The sequence below is a fragment of the Lemur catta genome, chromosome 17 (genome assembly GCF_020740605.2).
Source record: "Lemur catta isolate mLemCat1 chromosome 17, mLemCat1.pri, whole genome shotgun sequence".
Classification (NCBI taxonomy): Eukaryota; Metazoa; Chordata; class Mammalia; order Primates; family Lemuridae; genus Lemur; species Lemur catta.
In genome coordinates this window covers 26,393,487-26,409,233 of record NC_059144.1, presented here as the reverse complement: position 1 = coordinate 26,409,233, position 15,747 = coordinate 26,393,487, and the positions used below count along the sequence as shown (strand labels likewise).

General features: G+C 53.1%; 1 protein-coding gene across 1 annotated transcript; it reads left to right on the top strand.

Moving 5' to 3' along the window:
• On the top strand, positions 1 to 4,653 carry TMEM74B (transmembrane protein 74B). The gene is made up of 2 exons (XM_045528177.1): positions 1 to 76; positions 3,664 to 4,653. Exon 2 carries the CDS (start codon positions 3,705 to 3,707, stop codon positions 4,401 to 4,403), a length of 699 nt encoding a protein of 232 aa, XP_045384133.1. The 5' UTR covers positions 1 to 76; positions 3,664 to 3,704; the 3' UTR covers positions 4,404 to 4,653.
• The last annotated feature ends 11,094 nt before the right edge of the window (positions 4,654 to 15,747 follow it).

Here is a 15,747-nt window from a genome sequence, read left to right as displayed (position 1 = left end):
CTTCCCCTGTCCCTCCGTCCCCGGAGCCCCCCAGAGGCCGCCACCGCCGCCGTACAGCTCGGCGCGGCGCGAGCAGGTACGTGCGCCTCGGCAGCGGCTCCGGGCCGGGCCGGGAAGGGGGCGGGCGCCGGGGAGGGCGAGGCAGCGGCGGCCAGGCCCGCGCCCTCCGGGCTGCGCCGCGGGAGAGACCCCGGCGGGCGGGCGCCCCGGGAGGATGCACCGGCGCCCTTGGCCGCCCGCGCGGGGAGGCAGGGAGGGAGGCCGGCACAGGTACGCACGCGGAGAGGGTGCCGCGAGGGGCGGCTGGAGGCCGAGGGCCCGAGGCGGGGGGCGGCGGCGAAGGACAGCTAGCCTGACCTCGCGGGCCGCCGAAGGACAAGCGGCGAGGGCACCCGGTGCGCGCCGGCCCCCGCGGAACCCGGCCTCCCTGGGCTGCCTGGCCTCCGCGCTGCGGGCGCCGCCCGGTCCGGTTCGGCCCGGCCGGCCCGCAGCGTTTGCGGTCAAGGGCAGGAGCAGGGGGGTGTGAGCTGCGGGCGCGGTGGGCAGCCGGCGTGCTGGGGCTTTCTGCGCGGAACTTTGGGTATAACAGCGTGGACCTGCGTGTGCGTGTCTGCGCGCCCCGAGGCTTTGTGTACAACTCCTGCGTGTGTCTGTCCTTTGGGTTTTGTGAAGCTTCATCCACATCCGCCGTGCGTACGTCTCCCCCGGTGTCAGTGCCCGCGGTGGGTGGGATACCGGGCCCGGCGGGTCTTGGTGGATCTGGCTGGGATCTTAGCAGTCCTAGGAGTGAAGTGTGAGCGTGCGTGTGTGCGTGTGTGCGTGTGTGTAACCAGTTCCGCCCCCTCCTGGGGTGTGGGTACTAGTGTGGCCTGCGGATCTGCGGGTCACACTACGTGGCTTCCAGGTGTCTGTGGGTAGTGCGTGTGGGGACTGAGCATGGAACTGGAGTGTTTCCTGCAGGACCTGTCCGACTGCACATGAAATCGGAGGGTAACTAGTGGGGTTGTGAGGTGTGAAGGGTGGGCACGGTATGTTGTCAGTTTGTCTGTTTTTGCTTATGTTTGGGTAATTGACTCGGCATGGCCTTGTGTAACGGGTGGGTATCTCTGTGCATGAGAGAAACAGACATCCTAACTTGGGGGGAGAAGGAACCTCTTTTTTCTCTGCCCCCTCGCTCTGGCATCCTTTGAAAAAGTTTTGGGTTTTTGCAAGGTGAAGGAGAGCCCTGCTCCCAGAACTTGGGTGCCCCCGATTTCCTCTGGGATATGGAGACATCGATATGTCAGTCTGGGGAAGGGGTTCCTCAGACACGTTAGAGGCTGAGTTCTGTGGAAGGTGCTGAGGGTAGGGGGACACATCTGGGCACCCATGTAGCACCCACTGCCGGGCCCTGTTTCCACTCATTTCCACTCAGGAAATACTTTTGGTGCTGAGAGTAAAAAGCCGACCAACACACCTTTCCTTTCTATCACTGGAAAGTGAAAGCAGTGTGGGCTGGGACTGGGGACCCAGACGGAATTCAGACATATCTCTGCCCTTGAAACGCTCACTGTTGCTGTTCAACGGTTGGGTAAAGTGGAGGGTCTCTGAGCGAGGCTGGAGGAGCCAGGGAGTGAGGGTGGAGTGATGACACCGGTGTGTGGGTTTGCAGAGTTGTAGGTGATAATTCTTAGGGACCCTGCATTCAATGCCTGGCCCCCCACATATGCACCATGGGGTCTTGGCCATGTTTAATTCCTGACTGAGGAGCTGGTGAGGTTACACGAGGTACTCCCGAGTGAGGTGCCGAGCCCAGGGCCCAACAGGTAGTAGGTGCTTAGTGAACATTTACTAAATTGGGACTTGGAAGGAGGGACATAGTGACAGAAATGGGTTGTAAGTGGACACGGGCTTTGTACTCAGATGAAAGGCCCTATGTGTGCTAAGAGGAAGTGTCTGATGCAAGTTCATGTTAGAAGGAAGGTCAGAAAGATTGAAAAATGTACTTCCTGCACTGAGACTCTTTGAGTTTCAGTCATTCATTCAATTCATTCATTCTCATTTCATTCATTTGCTCGTATTCTCTCTCTCTCTCTCTCACACACACACACAAGCACACACACACACACAACCACAGAGCACCAGAGAATAAACTCAGGCATGACAATGCAGAATCATGTATGTGTGTGTGTGTGTGTGTGCACGCGCACACGCGCGTCGAATGTGTGAACCACTCTGCACCTGGGGGGGGCCTCTGTGCTGTGTGGGGCCTTGTGTGCCTTGGGCCCTGGGTGTGTGTACTGTCAGGACATCGGTGTGTACATGGAATGGTATAGTTCTGCTGTGGGATCAGGAATTATACAGGCCAGGTGGGCAAGGGGGTTGAGGTGGAACCTGGCAGAGTAGATCTGCCTAAGGGAGAACCCAGTTACCAACTCCAGCTGAGTGTTGTGAGGGAATGGGGTGGCCAGATTTTTCCATTTTGTAAGAGGAACCAGAAATTTGAAGTTTAAAATGTAAAATCTTTTCCTCTTTATGTATTGGCAACTAATTTACCAAAAACAAATGAACAGACCAGGAGCAAAACAAAGCAAAACTTCTATGAGCCAAATATGGCCCACGGGCTGTAAGATGGTGTGCCTTGATGGGAATGCCCATGTGCTATCTGTCTGTGCAGGTGTGTGTCCAGATACTTGGGTGGGGTATCTCCTCTTTGCAGCACAGAGCATGCCCCTTGCTCACCTTCCCCTCCTGTCCTCCTCCTGCTTCTGTTGACATAAAGGCATTTGACTTTGACCTTAGTCATGGCTCTCAAGTCTGCTCCTTCCTCTTTGCCCTCTCAGCCCTGTCATCCATGACCTGCTGGCTCCCTTGCTGGACTCCTGTCCTCCACTCTGTTCCCTCCCATCCCAGCAGTTCTCCTGTCTTCTGAAACCCAGGCAGATCCCAGCACTTCCTGCTCCAATACCTCAGCTCCTTGTCACTCTTTGGCTCCTTGGCATGGCTCAGAGTGCTTTGTGAGCTGGCCTTGGCTGACCTCTGAGGCATCCCGTTCCACTTCCCGGAATGCCCTCATCCCATCTCACTGCTAGAGAATTTCCCACTCATCCTCTGAGGTCTGGCTCAAATGCCACCAACTCCCAGAAGCTCCCTGGACTTTCTCCTCTTTGTTCCTACAACACCTTCATCATTTCTACCACCCATGCACTATTTTATGACATCTTCATAGCAACCTTATGAGGGAGGCATTTTCTTTATTCCCATTTTACAGGTGAGAAGACTGAGTCTGGAGAGGTTACATCACTTGCCCAAGCTCAAGTGGCAAAGCTGGGATTTGAACCTGTTATCTATCCACTCTATCTAAATCCCCCGTATGATAATAGTAGCTCATTGCTAATACTTACTGAGCACTTGCTGTTCTGAGTACTTTACATGGGTTATCTATATCCCTACACCACCAGCCCTGTGAAGTCGGGAGTTGGAGTATTATTGTCATTTTATAGATGGGAAAACTAAAGCCCAGAGAGGGTAAGTGAATTGCCCAAAGTCATTGACAAGCTCCCCCAGGTGGGAACTGTGCCTGACTCACCTTCACATGCTCGGGGACTAGTGTGATGTTCTGCCACCAGGAGGTACTTGGTAGAGGTTTGTTAAATGCAACTGACCTTCTGTTTTCTCTTCTAGCTGCCAAGGGGCCAAGGGATGAGCTGGGGCCCTCCTTCCCAATGGCATCTCCCCCTGGTCTGGAACTGAAGACACTGAGCAATGGTCCCCAGGCCCCAAGGAGACCATCTCCCCTGGGCCCAGCGGCCCCACCCAAAGAGGGTGTGGAGAATGCCTGCTTCTCCTCAGAGGAGCACGAGACCCATTTCCAGAACCCTGGGAACACCAGACTGGGCAGCTCCCCCAGTCCCCCAGGGGGTGTCCCCCCATTGTCTCGATCCCAGCGAGACGATCTGTCCCTACATTCAGAGGAGGGGCCAGGCCTGGAGCCCGTGAGCCGCCCGGTGGATTATGGCTTCGTTTCTGCCTTGGTTTTCCTGGTGAGTGGGATCCTCCTGGTGGTGACGGCGTATGCCATTCCCCGAGAGGCCCGCGTCAACCCGGACACAGTGACGGCGCGGGAGATGGAACGACTAGAGATGTACTATGCCCGCCTGGGCTCCCACCTGGACAAGTGCATCATCGCGGGCCTGGGGCTGCTCACGGTGGGCGGCATGCTCCTGTCGGTGCTGCTCATGGTCTCCCTGTGCAAGGGCGAGCTCTACCGCCGGCGGACCTTCATCCCGGGCAGGGGCTCCAGGAAGACCTACGGCTCCATTAACCTGCGCATGAGACAGCTCAATGGGGACGGGGGCCAGGCCCTGGTGGAGAACGAAGTTGTCCAGGTCTCAGAGACTAGCCACACTCTCCAGGTCTCTTAAATGAGACCCCACCTTATCTGGCTGCTTTAGCTGCAGGGCCACAAGGCCCCTAAAGGCCACAGGTTTCAAACTGAGCTCCACACAGGGCCCCGTGGAAGGAGTACTGGGTGCTGGAGGGAGAGCCCAGGGCCCGGCCCAGGCCCCACGTGGGCGGGCAGCCCACTGATCTGTTTTGTAGCTGAGGTTTTGCATAAGGTTTTGTTCGGAAGATGGCTTCTGCTGCTAAAAATACAAACGTTTGGAAACTGCTTCTCTTGGAGGATGAGGTTTCTTGGCATTTCCGAGGATTGGGAGCTGTTTGAAGGATTGCCCTTCCCATTCCTCATGCCTTGGGGAATTCCAGGACCTCCACGTCCTTATCAGCTGCGTGAGGGTATTGGGTGACCTTGGGCCCCTTTCAGCCTTGACCATTTAAGTGGGAGGTGGCTTCATGATGAGGGAAGAAGTGACCCCTTAGTACTCCCACTGACCGAACTGTGATCCTCCCCTCACTGGGCCTCAGTCGCCCTGTCTGCAAAGTGAGGAGGTTGGACTGGATGACCCCTCGGGCCCCTCCAGTTCTGCCCAGCCTCTGTCTCTGGCCACCCCCTGGCACTAACCATTCTCCCTGCCATTTTCTGGCCTTGACCTCGGTGATCACAGTCAGGCAGCCGACAGCTCTCGTGGTCCTGCCAAAGAGCTCTGTGGTCGGGCTGGGTTCAGTCCAAAGTTTGCCACAGCCTGGGTTTGGGTTTTGGGGTCTAACTTCCTGCAGTGACTAATTTTCTGCAGCAACATATTTTACAGAGCCAAGTGCACAATTTCCCCCAGTTCTCTGGGTAAGAAAGATCTCGTGTACAAGAAAAGGTGAGGCTTTTGTTGCAGTTCTGTCGGCATGAGGCAGGCCTTCGTCACCTTCTCCTCCCCTTCTTGCCTTATTCTTGTAGGAGAAAAAAAATTGTTTTTAATGCTGTATTTATGACCTCACTGTCCCCCACTTAGTAGTAAAGTGCAGCTCCAGTTTATCTGGGGAGAATTCAGGCACATTCGGGTGGCCTGAACATGCTGGCCATGTTGATTGCTGTTTGTTCTCTTTCTCTTGTGGAATGTTCCAGGCTCCTCCAGACTCTCTTTAAATCCCTGACAAGGTGAGGAAGTAGGCCCTAGGGGGTAGGGAGATACAGGTGTTTGAGGACTGTGGGGAGGCACTCTTCAGTCCGAATGGCCCTAGAGGGCTTCGAGAGCACATGCCTTCTGGCCAGTGGTATGAAGACCCTAAAAGGGCCTTTTCAGTGAGCCCCTGCCACATGCAGGTCCCGCTTGCTCTGTGCCCATTGGTGATGTGAGCTGTGACTCCTGCCTCTTGGGGGTGGCAGGGTGGGGGGCGGCATCGGGTCTGTAGGGTAGACAGGCCCTGATCAGCTGTAACATGAACCTTCAGTCCTGTGAGTCGAACATCTGGGCAGTGTAATATCACAGCTTCCGTGACAGATCAAATTTCTGCTCCTGCTGGCAGGTTTTGCCAGGAACAGAGGGCTGGGGGAGGGCCGGAGGGGGCAAGGGTTGTGTAGCGGGGCCTACTGGGTTCTGTTGTAGTGTGGGAGGGGTGTGGTTTGAAAAGAACAAAGCCCCGAGATAGTGAAACATTCACAAGTCCTGAGCTTCCACTGCTTTGTCAGTTTCTCCGCGGCTCCAAGCAAGGCGCAGTAGCGGAAAGTGGCATGAGCTGTTCTGGGTAAACTACAGTAGAATTGGACATCCCAAATAATGGGCTAAGGCTTTTCAAATCCGTATTAATAATAACAAAAATATCAATCCAAGCCATATGGATTACTGTGACAGTGGGGAACTCATTTGGATACTAAACCTGTTGAGTGGATGCATCTGGGACCATCAATTCATAACAGTTTAAAGGCAATGAATTGTATTTAGGGGCTAAATCTGTTCGAAGATTAAATCCCAGGAACCTCAGGTTTTTCTAAGCCAGAGAAGCCTGCTTTGAATTCTAATGTAGAAACTCCTTGAGAAAATGTGTACAATGGATCAAGGTAGGCATTACCTTGTCAGTGAATTAAGAAAACGTGAGAGATGCCAAAAAACATTTCCCCAAGATTGCAGCTGAGCTCTCCCAGCTGGTGGATCAGAAACAGGTTTAAGAAGTTGAGGAAGAGCATGGAATAGGGTGCTGAGAACTTTACAGGATTTTTTGGGGGTAAGTATGGAGTCGTCCCAAGAGCCCCTGTTGGTTGCTAGAATGTGCCTCACCGCCAGGAACTGCTTCTCCCACCCAACATTCCCCTAGGGCCCCCAAACCTTGCTTTTCCTGGTGCATCAGAACAGATAACGATTTTGGAGTTGGTATAAGAACTAAATTTAAATCCAGGTTCTGCCATGTGCTGGCTGTGTGATCTTGGGAAAGTTACTCCACCTCTCTGAGTCTTGGTTTCTTTATCTGTGAAGTGAGATTAATGAAAGCTCTGCCTGCAGAGGGGGTGCAGATTAGAGGTAACATAGAGACCAGCATGGTATGAGGTCCAGGAACAATGAGGCTCTCCTTCCCTTCCTCAACCGGGGAAGGCGGAAACCTACAATGAGGCCTAAACCCTCGGGGCCAACCCTTCTGCCTCTCTCCTCTCACCCCTCGTGTCTGAACCACCAGCAAGTCTTGTCAGCACCATTTCCAGAATCTGATCACTGTCCATCCTTGGCTGCCGCCGTCTGGTCCAGGTTGCTCACTGGTGCTGTGGCTTTCTCTCCTACTCCCCTCCCAGCCCCTAGTTCATCCTCCACTTGGTGGCCAGAGGAAGCCTGTTAAGAGGGTAGTCAGGTCATGTGACTCCTCTGCTCAAAACTGTCCTATGGCTCCCTCCTACTCCAGGCAAGAGCCAAAATTCTCATCACAGCCAGAGGTGGATTTAGAGCAAGACTAGCAAAGCTTCAATGTCCAGACCTCTCATTTGTGCAGGTCCTGTCCCAGGTTTTGTATTTGTGATTTTGATTTATCTTTCCTAACGGTGGCTCCCCAAACTGCATAAGCTTCAGGTCCTCCCAAACCCACGTCCATCCCTCACAGTGGCCCCCAAGGCCCTGTGCCATCTGCCCCCCGTGCCTCTCTGACCTCACTTCCCATTCCTCACCGGCTCTCCCTCTCTACTCCAGCCACACTTGCTTGTTTGCCCTTCTTTGACCTTGCCCTGCACAGTCGCACCTGAGGCCTTTGCACGCTGTTTCCTCCACCTGGAATGCACCTCCCCTCAGCGTCCGCACCCCCCACTCCCTCACCTCCTTAGGGGCTTTGTTCAAATATCGCCTTCTCAGGGAGGCCTTTGCTGAAATCTTACCCTCCTCCGGCCTTATTCCCACTTCTTACCTGCTTTATGTTTCTCTGGAGCACTAAGCTCCACCCAGCAGGCTGGGCTGCAAGCTCCATGAGGGCTGGCATTCTGGTCTGAGCGGTTCACGCCGTACTCTCAGTGCTAGAAACACGTTTGATGCATAGTGTAATAGGTGTTCATTTTTGAATGGATGAGTGAGTAAATATGACAAAAGTTTGCTATGCCTGCCAGCGCAGCAGGGCCTTATGCAGGACCCCAGAGCCCCACAGTCCCTTCTCGGCCTCCTGGAGTCCTCTGGAGGGGCGAGAATCAGTTGCGCAGAAGATCACATGCCCGGAAGTGTTGAAGGAACTTATTTCGTCACTGGGCCCTGCAGCCTGGGCTCGGGAACCCATCCGCCTTCCTCTCTCTGGGCCTTGGTATGGCTTTTATGTGGAAGAGTTAGAGGGGTCTCCTTGATGGAGGAAGACCCCTCTCCCCCAGCCTTGGTGGGACATAGCCGGGTTCCAGCTGGACCTGAGAGACATTTGCTGGGTACTTAGGAGCCTGTGAAATACACCAGCTTGGAATCCCAGGATCCGTTATCACATCTGCTCACTTCCTCAGGTGTCTCCCAGCTACAAATGCCTGCGGCCCGAGACTCTGCCATATTGCTCCCTTCCTTGTGAATAAGCATTGCCTTCCCTGGGATTCTCTTTAATATGCCCCTCCCTGCATGTACACTTCTGTAAACATACACGTGCACACGTGTGTGAGCACACATCTGCATGTATGCACACACACAGAGCTGTCTCTTGTCTGACCTAACTCCAAAGCCAAGGCCATATGCTCTTGTGAAGCAGCTCCAAGCCAGGGCGTCCTCTGGATGACTGACGGTGTTTTCTCTTCCTCCACCAGCCGCAGGCCATGCAGCTCCCAGTTGCTGACCTCACAGCGACAGTCCAGTTTCTCCACCCAGGGCTAAGCTAGGCTGGTGTCTCTGTATCCTTCCTGCTCCCCTCCCCCTACTTAGGAGGTGGGGGAGAGATGTCCAGGAGTGTTTCCATCCTGCCATTCTGGACGGGACCGTGTGGTCCTGGGCCGGGAACCAGGTGACTCAGGTCCTGTTGGTCACCCCTTCCCTGTGGGCCTTTGGGCAAATCACTCCACCTCTCTGGTCTTCCAGAGAGAAATGGAAAACCTTCCCCTTCTGCCTTCTCTGAGGGCTAGAGGATCAGGAAACACAAGCAGAGGGCTTCCCAGAGCTGAGGGCAGGGTACTCTGTGTCTGAAGAGCTGTGAAGGGGCAAGCGGAAGGGAGGCATTATGAAGTCACAGGAGGGGGTTCTGTGCAAGGGTTCTGGCGGGAGAGGGGCCGTCCAGCTGGGCCTATTATCTCCTCCTAGAGAGTGGACGCGCCCTATGTTCCCCAGCTGATTTCAATTAGGGGAAAAAGAAGCTTGCCGAGATCTGGGTTGGAGTGGTAGGGAGCTCCTTGTCAGTGGAGGTATATTAGCATTTACTAGTCAGGTGTTGGGTATCTTCAGGGATGGAGCATAGTGAAGTTGCGTAGGATCCTCTCTTTTGAGGAGAGCCAATGCCTCAATGGCCGGCATCTGGCTAAGGACACTAACATCCCTAGTCCTTCCGTATCTTCTCATCTTTGGCCCCCAAACCCTCTTCCCCACATCATTCTTCTTCCTAGATCAGGCCGTCCATGAGCAGATGGGCAGGATCAGGACAGCTGAATGGTGCAGAAGTTGGCGAGATTACCACCTTCCTCCTCCCAGGGGCCCAAGTGCTTCTGAGCTTTTTTTCTTTTTTCTTTTTTATTTCTTCTTTAGTTGCAGAAAATAAATACAATCACATACTTCTGAGCTTTCTTCCCACTTGAATCTCAGAGGGTTTGGGGGCAGGGCGCCTACCGAGTAGTCCACTGAACATGGTCCATCAGACAAGAGAGTGAGGGTGCTGCCTCCAGAGTCTACCTGGGTGCTTGGCGGTGGTTTAATGCCTCTGAGTCTCTGTTTCCTCATCTGCAAAAGGGTGATGCTAATAACAGCACCTTCCCCTTAGGGCTGTGGCGAACAGTAAATGAAATGATAGCTGTCAAGCACCTAGTACAGTGCCTGGTACTTCATAATCACTTGATAAATGTTAGCTATTCACATTCGTTTGTTCATTCATTCATTCATTGACACATAATCTGCATTCTTTCCTGAGCGTACACACAGACCCTGCCCTGAGGTGGTCACAGGCCACAGGCTGTCTCGGGAAGCAGGGCAGTGCAATTGCTGCTGTGATGGGGGAGGCACATGGGCTGTGTGTGCAGAGGAGGTATCTGATTGAGCTGGGGTCAGACAAGGCTTTCCTGAAAGGGGAGTGTCTAATAGGAATCTTAAACAATGAGGCCGTCGCCAGTGTGAGGTGAGAGTGGAGAGAGGGAAGGGCACTTGGGCCAGAGAGGAACAGCATGAGCAGAGGCTCAGAGGCTGAAAACAGCCCGGGTGTGCACTGGGGAGGGGCTGGGTGGCAGGGAGGGCTGCAGGTGCTGTGCAGGAGTGTTGACATGAGGCACGCTGAAGGGCAGGGCCCTCATGGTGGGGGCTTGTGTTTCATCATCTGTAGAACGGGGACAACCACAGTGCTAAAGTCTTAGGGTCATTATGAAGACTGAGTTCATGCAGGTACAGTGCATTGCACACGCTGAGAGGTCACTGTTAGCTGTTATAATTGCTTGCAGATGTGTGTGGCAGGAAGAATCTTCTGATGTCAGATGCATTGTAGGGGTGACATTGGCACTGGGGAGGCCAGTCCATGGGACTCTGGACTCTAGCACCCCCTGCCCTTCTCTCAGGCCTCCCACTGCAGCCAGAGGACATGACCTTAAGGTCCAGGCCTCCATCTCAGCAGCCTCTCCCTACTTGGCCTCTGAGCCACCAAGGTCAAGGTAGTGGCTGCTGCTTTTCTGGGCCTAGGGGCAGGTTAGTGAGTGGAAGGAACTTCTGGCAGGAAAGCTGGCCCCAGGGGAGCAGGGACGGCAGGGAAAGAAGGCGGCTTCCATGCCAACCTCTTCCTGGGTGGCGCAGTGTCTGGGCTAGTACTAAGGGCCAAAGGCATTCGGCAAAAGCCATCTCTCTTCCTCTGCCATCTCATCTGTCTTTCCTTCCTCTAATCTCCCTATCCTCCTCCTCTTTTTGATTCCTCTCTCTGCGTCCACGTCTCATTTCATTGAAGTTGCTCATGGAGGTCAGGCTCCCACAGGAGAGCTGTTACTATTGCAGACTTGCATGCCAGGCACCTGACTCTCCTCTTGAGAGTCCCCATCCTTCCCCATCAGATTAGAGCCGGGGCCCAAGTGCAAATGCCTGCAGGACTCAGCAGGTGACATTAACGAACAAAGCAGGTGGCTGTGGGCAGCAGCAGGATTAAAGGGGGTGCCCTCCCCAGCTCTAGTGGGCAGTTGCCCTGTGGTGGATGGGCTCAGAGTTGCCAGGGCTCCTGAGTTTTCAAGAGCAGCTGGACAGCTGGGCCTTTGGATGGGTAAAAGGATGCTGAGAGGGATTATCCCACTGCCTGACAATTGTGGCTGAGGCCAAAGCTGAGGACAAGGGTGTGTCCAATGAGATGCCACCTGCTGGGGCCAGACATCCACCGGCCCCATCCCCAGCCTAGGGCTTATTAAATCACTAATGGAGATGGAGGCGAGCTCAAAAAGGGGGCTGGCCTCCCAGCTGGAGGCTTGCTGAGCTGCAGGACCTGTAGACCACTTGAATGTTGCCCATCCAAGCGTCCTTCATTCATCCTTTCAACAAAGATTTGAGCACCTACTCTGTGCTAGGCTTTGGAGATACGGCATTGAACAGAGGAAAAATGTAAGGGAAGTATTCTTAAGAGGGCTTGAAATGTATCTTCTGGAGCTCAGGGGTGTTTGTGAACATGGAGACAAAGTCTATTTCTGACCTGGAGAATTCCTTAGGTGGGAGGCCCATGGGAACAGCCCATGCTGGCTAGAAGGGATGGTGGTACTAGGGATTAGGGGCAGTCCTGTGCCCCCACCCCTGACAGTGTTCTGAGGTCCTTGAAGGCACGTGGAGGACCCCGTGCTCGAGGTACTCCACGTGTTGATGGAGGGAGGTGAGAGGAGGCTGGGAAGGCACAGCACACTCCACCAAGGGGATGGGCTATGAGTCTCTGGTGGACTGGACAGAGACCCCACTCCTTTCTGAGGGCCCAGAGTGAAGCTCTCACCACCCTCTAAAAATTATGCATGTGATCTACTAAGGACCTTCTTATCAAAACAAAAACAAATAACAACAAAAAAAACCCAAACATAGTATGAATTAGAGTGAGACCACCTCCCCTAACCACCCTCATCATCATGGCCAGTTTAGAGACACTTCACTTTCCCCCCTCCCCTCCCCACCCACCGTGCTGGAGGAGCAAGAGCCCAGAAGAGGTCAGAGGAGACCTCTGGGAACTGGATGTGAGCTGGAAAGCTTAAACTGGACTGGACTGAGTTTGAAAACCATAGTGCCCAGTTAGTTATTGGTTAGGCCCTAGATGTTCCAATGAGAAAGGGGATTTGACAGAGGTCAGCTGGAGAAAAACACTTCATGTCTGTACATTGCAATGAGCCAGTTACTCACTATACACATTGAATCATCCAATTTTAAAACAACAACCTAGTGTTCTCTCTGTGCCAGGCCCTCTTCTACGTCCTTACTTCTACTAGCCTATGCAAACTTCACAACTACCCTATGGAGGGGGTCTGTCACCTCATTTTACAGATGAGGAAGCTTTGGCATAGGCAGGTCATGTGACTTGCCAAAGGTCACACAGGTGGTAAAAAGCAGAGTCCACACTCACATTTAATAACATGCCATCATGCATCTCATCAAATTTAGTAACATGCAGGCCAGTCAGAGCATGCTGGCAGATCTGCGCTGCGGGCTGCCACTTTGAAGCCTGTGATTTACATGTGAATTCAGAGGTTCTGGGGGAGAAAAGGAGGGCAGGAAGGGGGGTGGCACTGAACCCCAGCCCACTTAGAATCATGGAATCTTACAGGTGGGCAGGATCTTGGTAGAGTCAGGTCCACCCTTATCTCCATTTTACAGATGAGGAAATCCAAAGGGACAGGACTTGCCCAGAGTCACCATGGCTCAGGCTCCTGGTCTATCCGTCTCTTTATAGGGTCTTCACTTGAATCTATGTCCTGGGAAGCAAGAAGCCTAAAGGATGAAACTGCTCCCGTGGGTCTAATCTGAAGGAGAGGGAGAGGGCCAGGCTCTGCAGTTGAGGTAGGACACCTTGGTTCAGGTCCCCTCCTCTTGGAATGCCTGCCTGTCTCCAGGAGTGGGCCATCCTGGACTGGGGAGAAGCCCTGTTTGGCGTAATCTGGACCAAAGTCCTCCCTCCAGCTGTTCCAGGGAAGGTGGGCGCTGACCAGGGTGCTGAACCTCTACAGCGCCTTCGTCTTAACACTAAGCCTAGCTGAGGGGAGAAGGAGGTGGAAAGGAATAGGACTCTCATATTTTTGTCACTCAGGGACATCTATAACTGCCTTAGAAGTTTTTTCTTTTTTTTTTGAGACAGAGTCTCACTGTGTGGCCCGGGCTAGAGTGAGTGCCGTGGCATCAGCCTAGCTCACAGCAACCTCAAACTCCTGGAATTAAGCGATCCTACTGCCTCAGCCTCCCGAGTAGCTGGGACTACAGGCATGCGCCACCATGCCCGGCTAATTTTTTTCTATATATATATTTTAGTTGGCCAGATAATTTCTATTTTTAGTAGAGACGGGGTCTCGCTCTTGCTCAGGCTGGTCTTGAACTCCTGACCTCGAGCGATCCACCTGCCTCAGCCTCCCAGAGTGCTGGGATTACAGGCGTGAGCCACCGTGCCCGGCCTGCCTTAGGAAGTTTTTAGTGGGAAAGCCTTGAAATTGGAGCCAGGATTTCTGTGGCCTGTGTGACTTTGGGAAAGTCACTCAACGGCCCTCGACCTGTTTTTTCACCTGATCAGTGGAGAAGAGTAGCTTCCATCCTACTAAACGCAGAGGGCCCAGGTGAGCAGCACTTGGGGTCAGGTGACAGAGACCTGCACAGAACCCAAGCCCATCCCTGCAGCCCAGAGAAGCCTCTCAAGGGCTCACCCTCACAGAGGGGCTTCTTGGGCCTGTTTCTTCTCCCGTGGAATGGAGGTGTGCTGGGTGGCTTCATATGCTCCTTCTAGCCAGGGTGTTCTGGGTGCTGTGGATGTAGGTAGAAGTATTTGGAAACATGAGGCCCAGTTTGCAAGCAGGACTGATTCAAGAGTCTCAGACCATCTTGGAGATTATGCAGCATTGTTCCCTTCTCACATAGTCCCGACTTGGTTTTCCAGCTTCTGAAATGGGTTTTGCCAAGGGATCCATATTTCTCACCTGGAGAAGGTGTGAGGTCTGGGTACAGCAGTTCTACCAAAAAGAGCACTGGCTTTAGAACCAGGCTGACCTGGCTTCCAATCACAGTTCTGGCACCCATCCCCAGGGGGTACATCCAGCACCTTGACTAATGCCACTAAGAATTTACCTTGGGGTTGTTAGGGTACCACATGAGATGAGAAGTCTAGCACCAGATAAATGCTTGTTTCCTGCATTGGGGGTGGGGGGGCCATCCCAAGGTTCCTCTCCTCATCCTTGAGCCCCACCCACATCTTCCCATATGGCTGCAGTAATAATAGCGACCGGCCACACACCCCCAGCCTCAACTACCTGTTCATAAGACACATTTTTTGGTTGGACCCTGCAACAATCCTGCAGATCGGGATGACAGTCATGAGGAAGTGCACACAGTGGCGAAGGGAGGGCTGGGAGTCATAGCCATGCCTGACTGATTCTGAGGTCCCTGCTTGGCCTTGAGCAAATTACTGGACTTTTCCAAACCCTCTTTTTCTGAGCTAGAAAATAGGGATAATACCTCATTATGGTTATGATATAATGTATGCTATCTTATAAGGGTACTGCATTTCTAAAGACAGATGAAACACATTTGAGTGACCCAGGGGGCAAGGGAATGGAGGGGATACTGGGGTAAAATTACGGAAAACTTAAAATGAAAAGTTCTTGCATGCACTCATCATAATGTGCCATCAACCAAGAAGATGAACTCAGTTCTTTTTACCTGATGTCCAAGTGAAGGAAGAAGACATACACTTCGGACACTTGAGCTTCTCAAACTTTAACGTGCACACGAGTCACGTGGAGAACTTGTTAAAATGCAGATTCTCATGAGTAAGTCTGGAGTGGGGCTCGAGATTCTGTGTTCCTAGCAGGTTCCCGGGTGATGATACTGCTGCTGGTCTGAGTAGCCAGGATGTAGGTCTTTCCCTCCTTTCTCAGTTCTCAAATTTGCATGATCATATGAATCACAAGAGGAACTTGTAAAAACAGATTTGAAGGCCCTTCCCTGGAGATCTGGACTGGGGCCCAGCATGCACTGACGTGCACTCAAGAGCAGGCATCTCAGGCATGCAAGGCTGTGGTACCCATCTATGTCACGGTCCAAGGCGCAGACAGACACAGCTTGGCTTGTCAGAGGTCTGTCCCACTGCCCCCTCCTGAGTATAGACGTGGGAAGATGGAATAAAGAAATTTTCCCCAGATTCCTTGCCACTACAGTTAGAGAAGCAATGTAAGTTCCAACAATCAGATGCATTCAATTGAACCCTGAACTTGGAACTGAGCTGAGTGGGATCAAGATGGCGGTATGAAGGGCATCCACTTTCTGGTATAGATGTAGGTACTTTCTGTGTGGCTCTGGAGTTCCTATTCCCCAAATCATGGCAATGATGATATGATCCTGCTGCTCTCTGGACCCTGACCTTTTTGGCTGAAAAAGCTACATTAGTTTGTGTACTGCAGCTGAACCAGAAGCCTGACACTTCAGCAGGACCCTGCCTCCCTCATCTCTCTGAACCCGTCACACAGTGACTCTCACAACACTCACCTTATGTGGCTCATCTAAAACACAGCATTCACGTGGTCATCCAGTGTCCTCTGCACCATCATCC

What these genes read in the sequence shown, in the direction of transcription:
- TMEM74B (XM_045528177.1), top strand. Translation starts at nt 3,705, where the DNA reads ATGGCATCTCCCCCTGGTCTGGAACTGAAGACACTGAGCAATGGTCCC.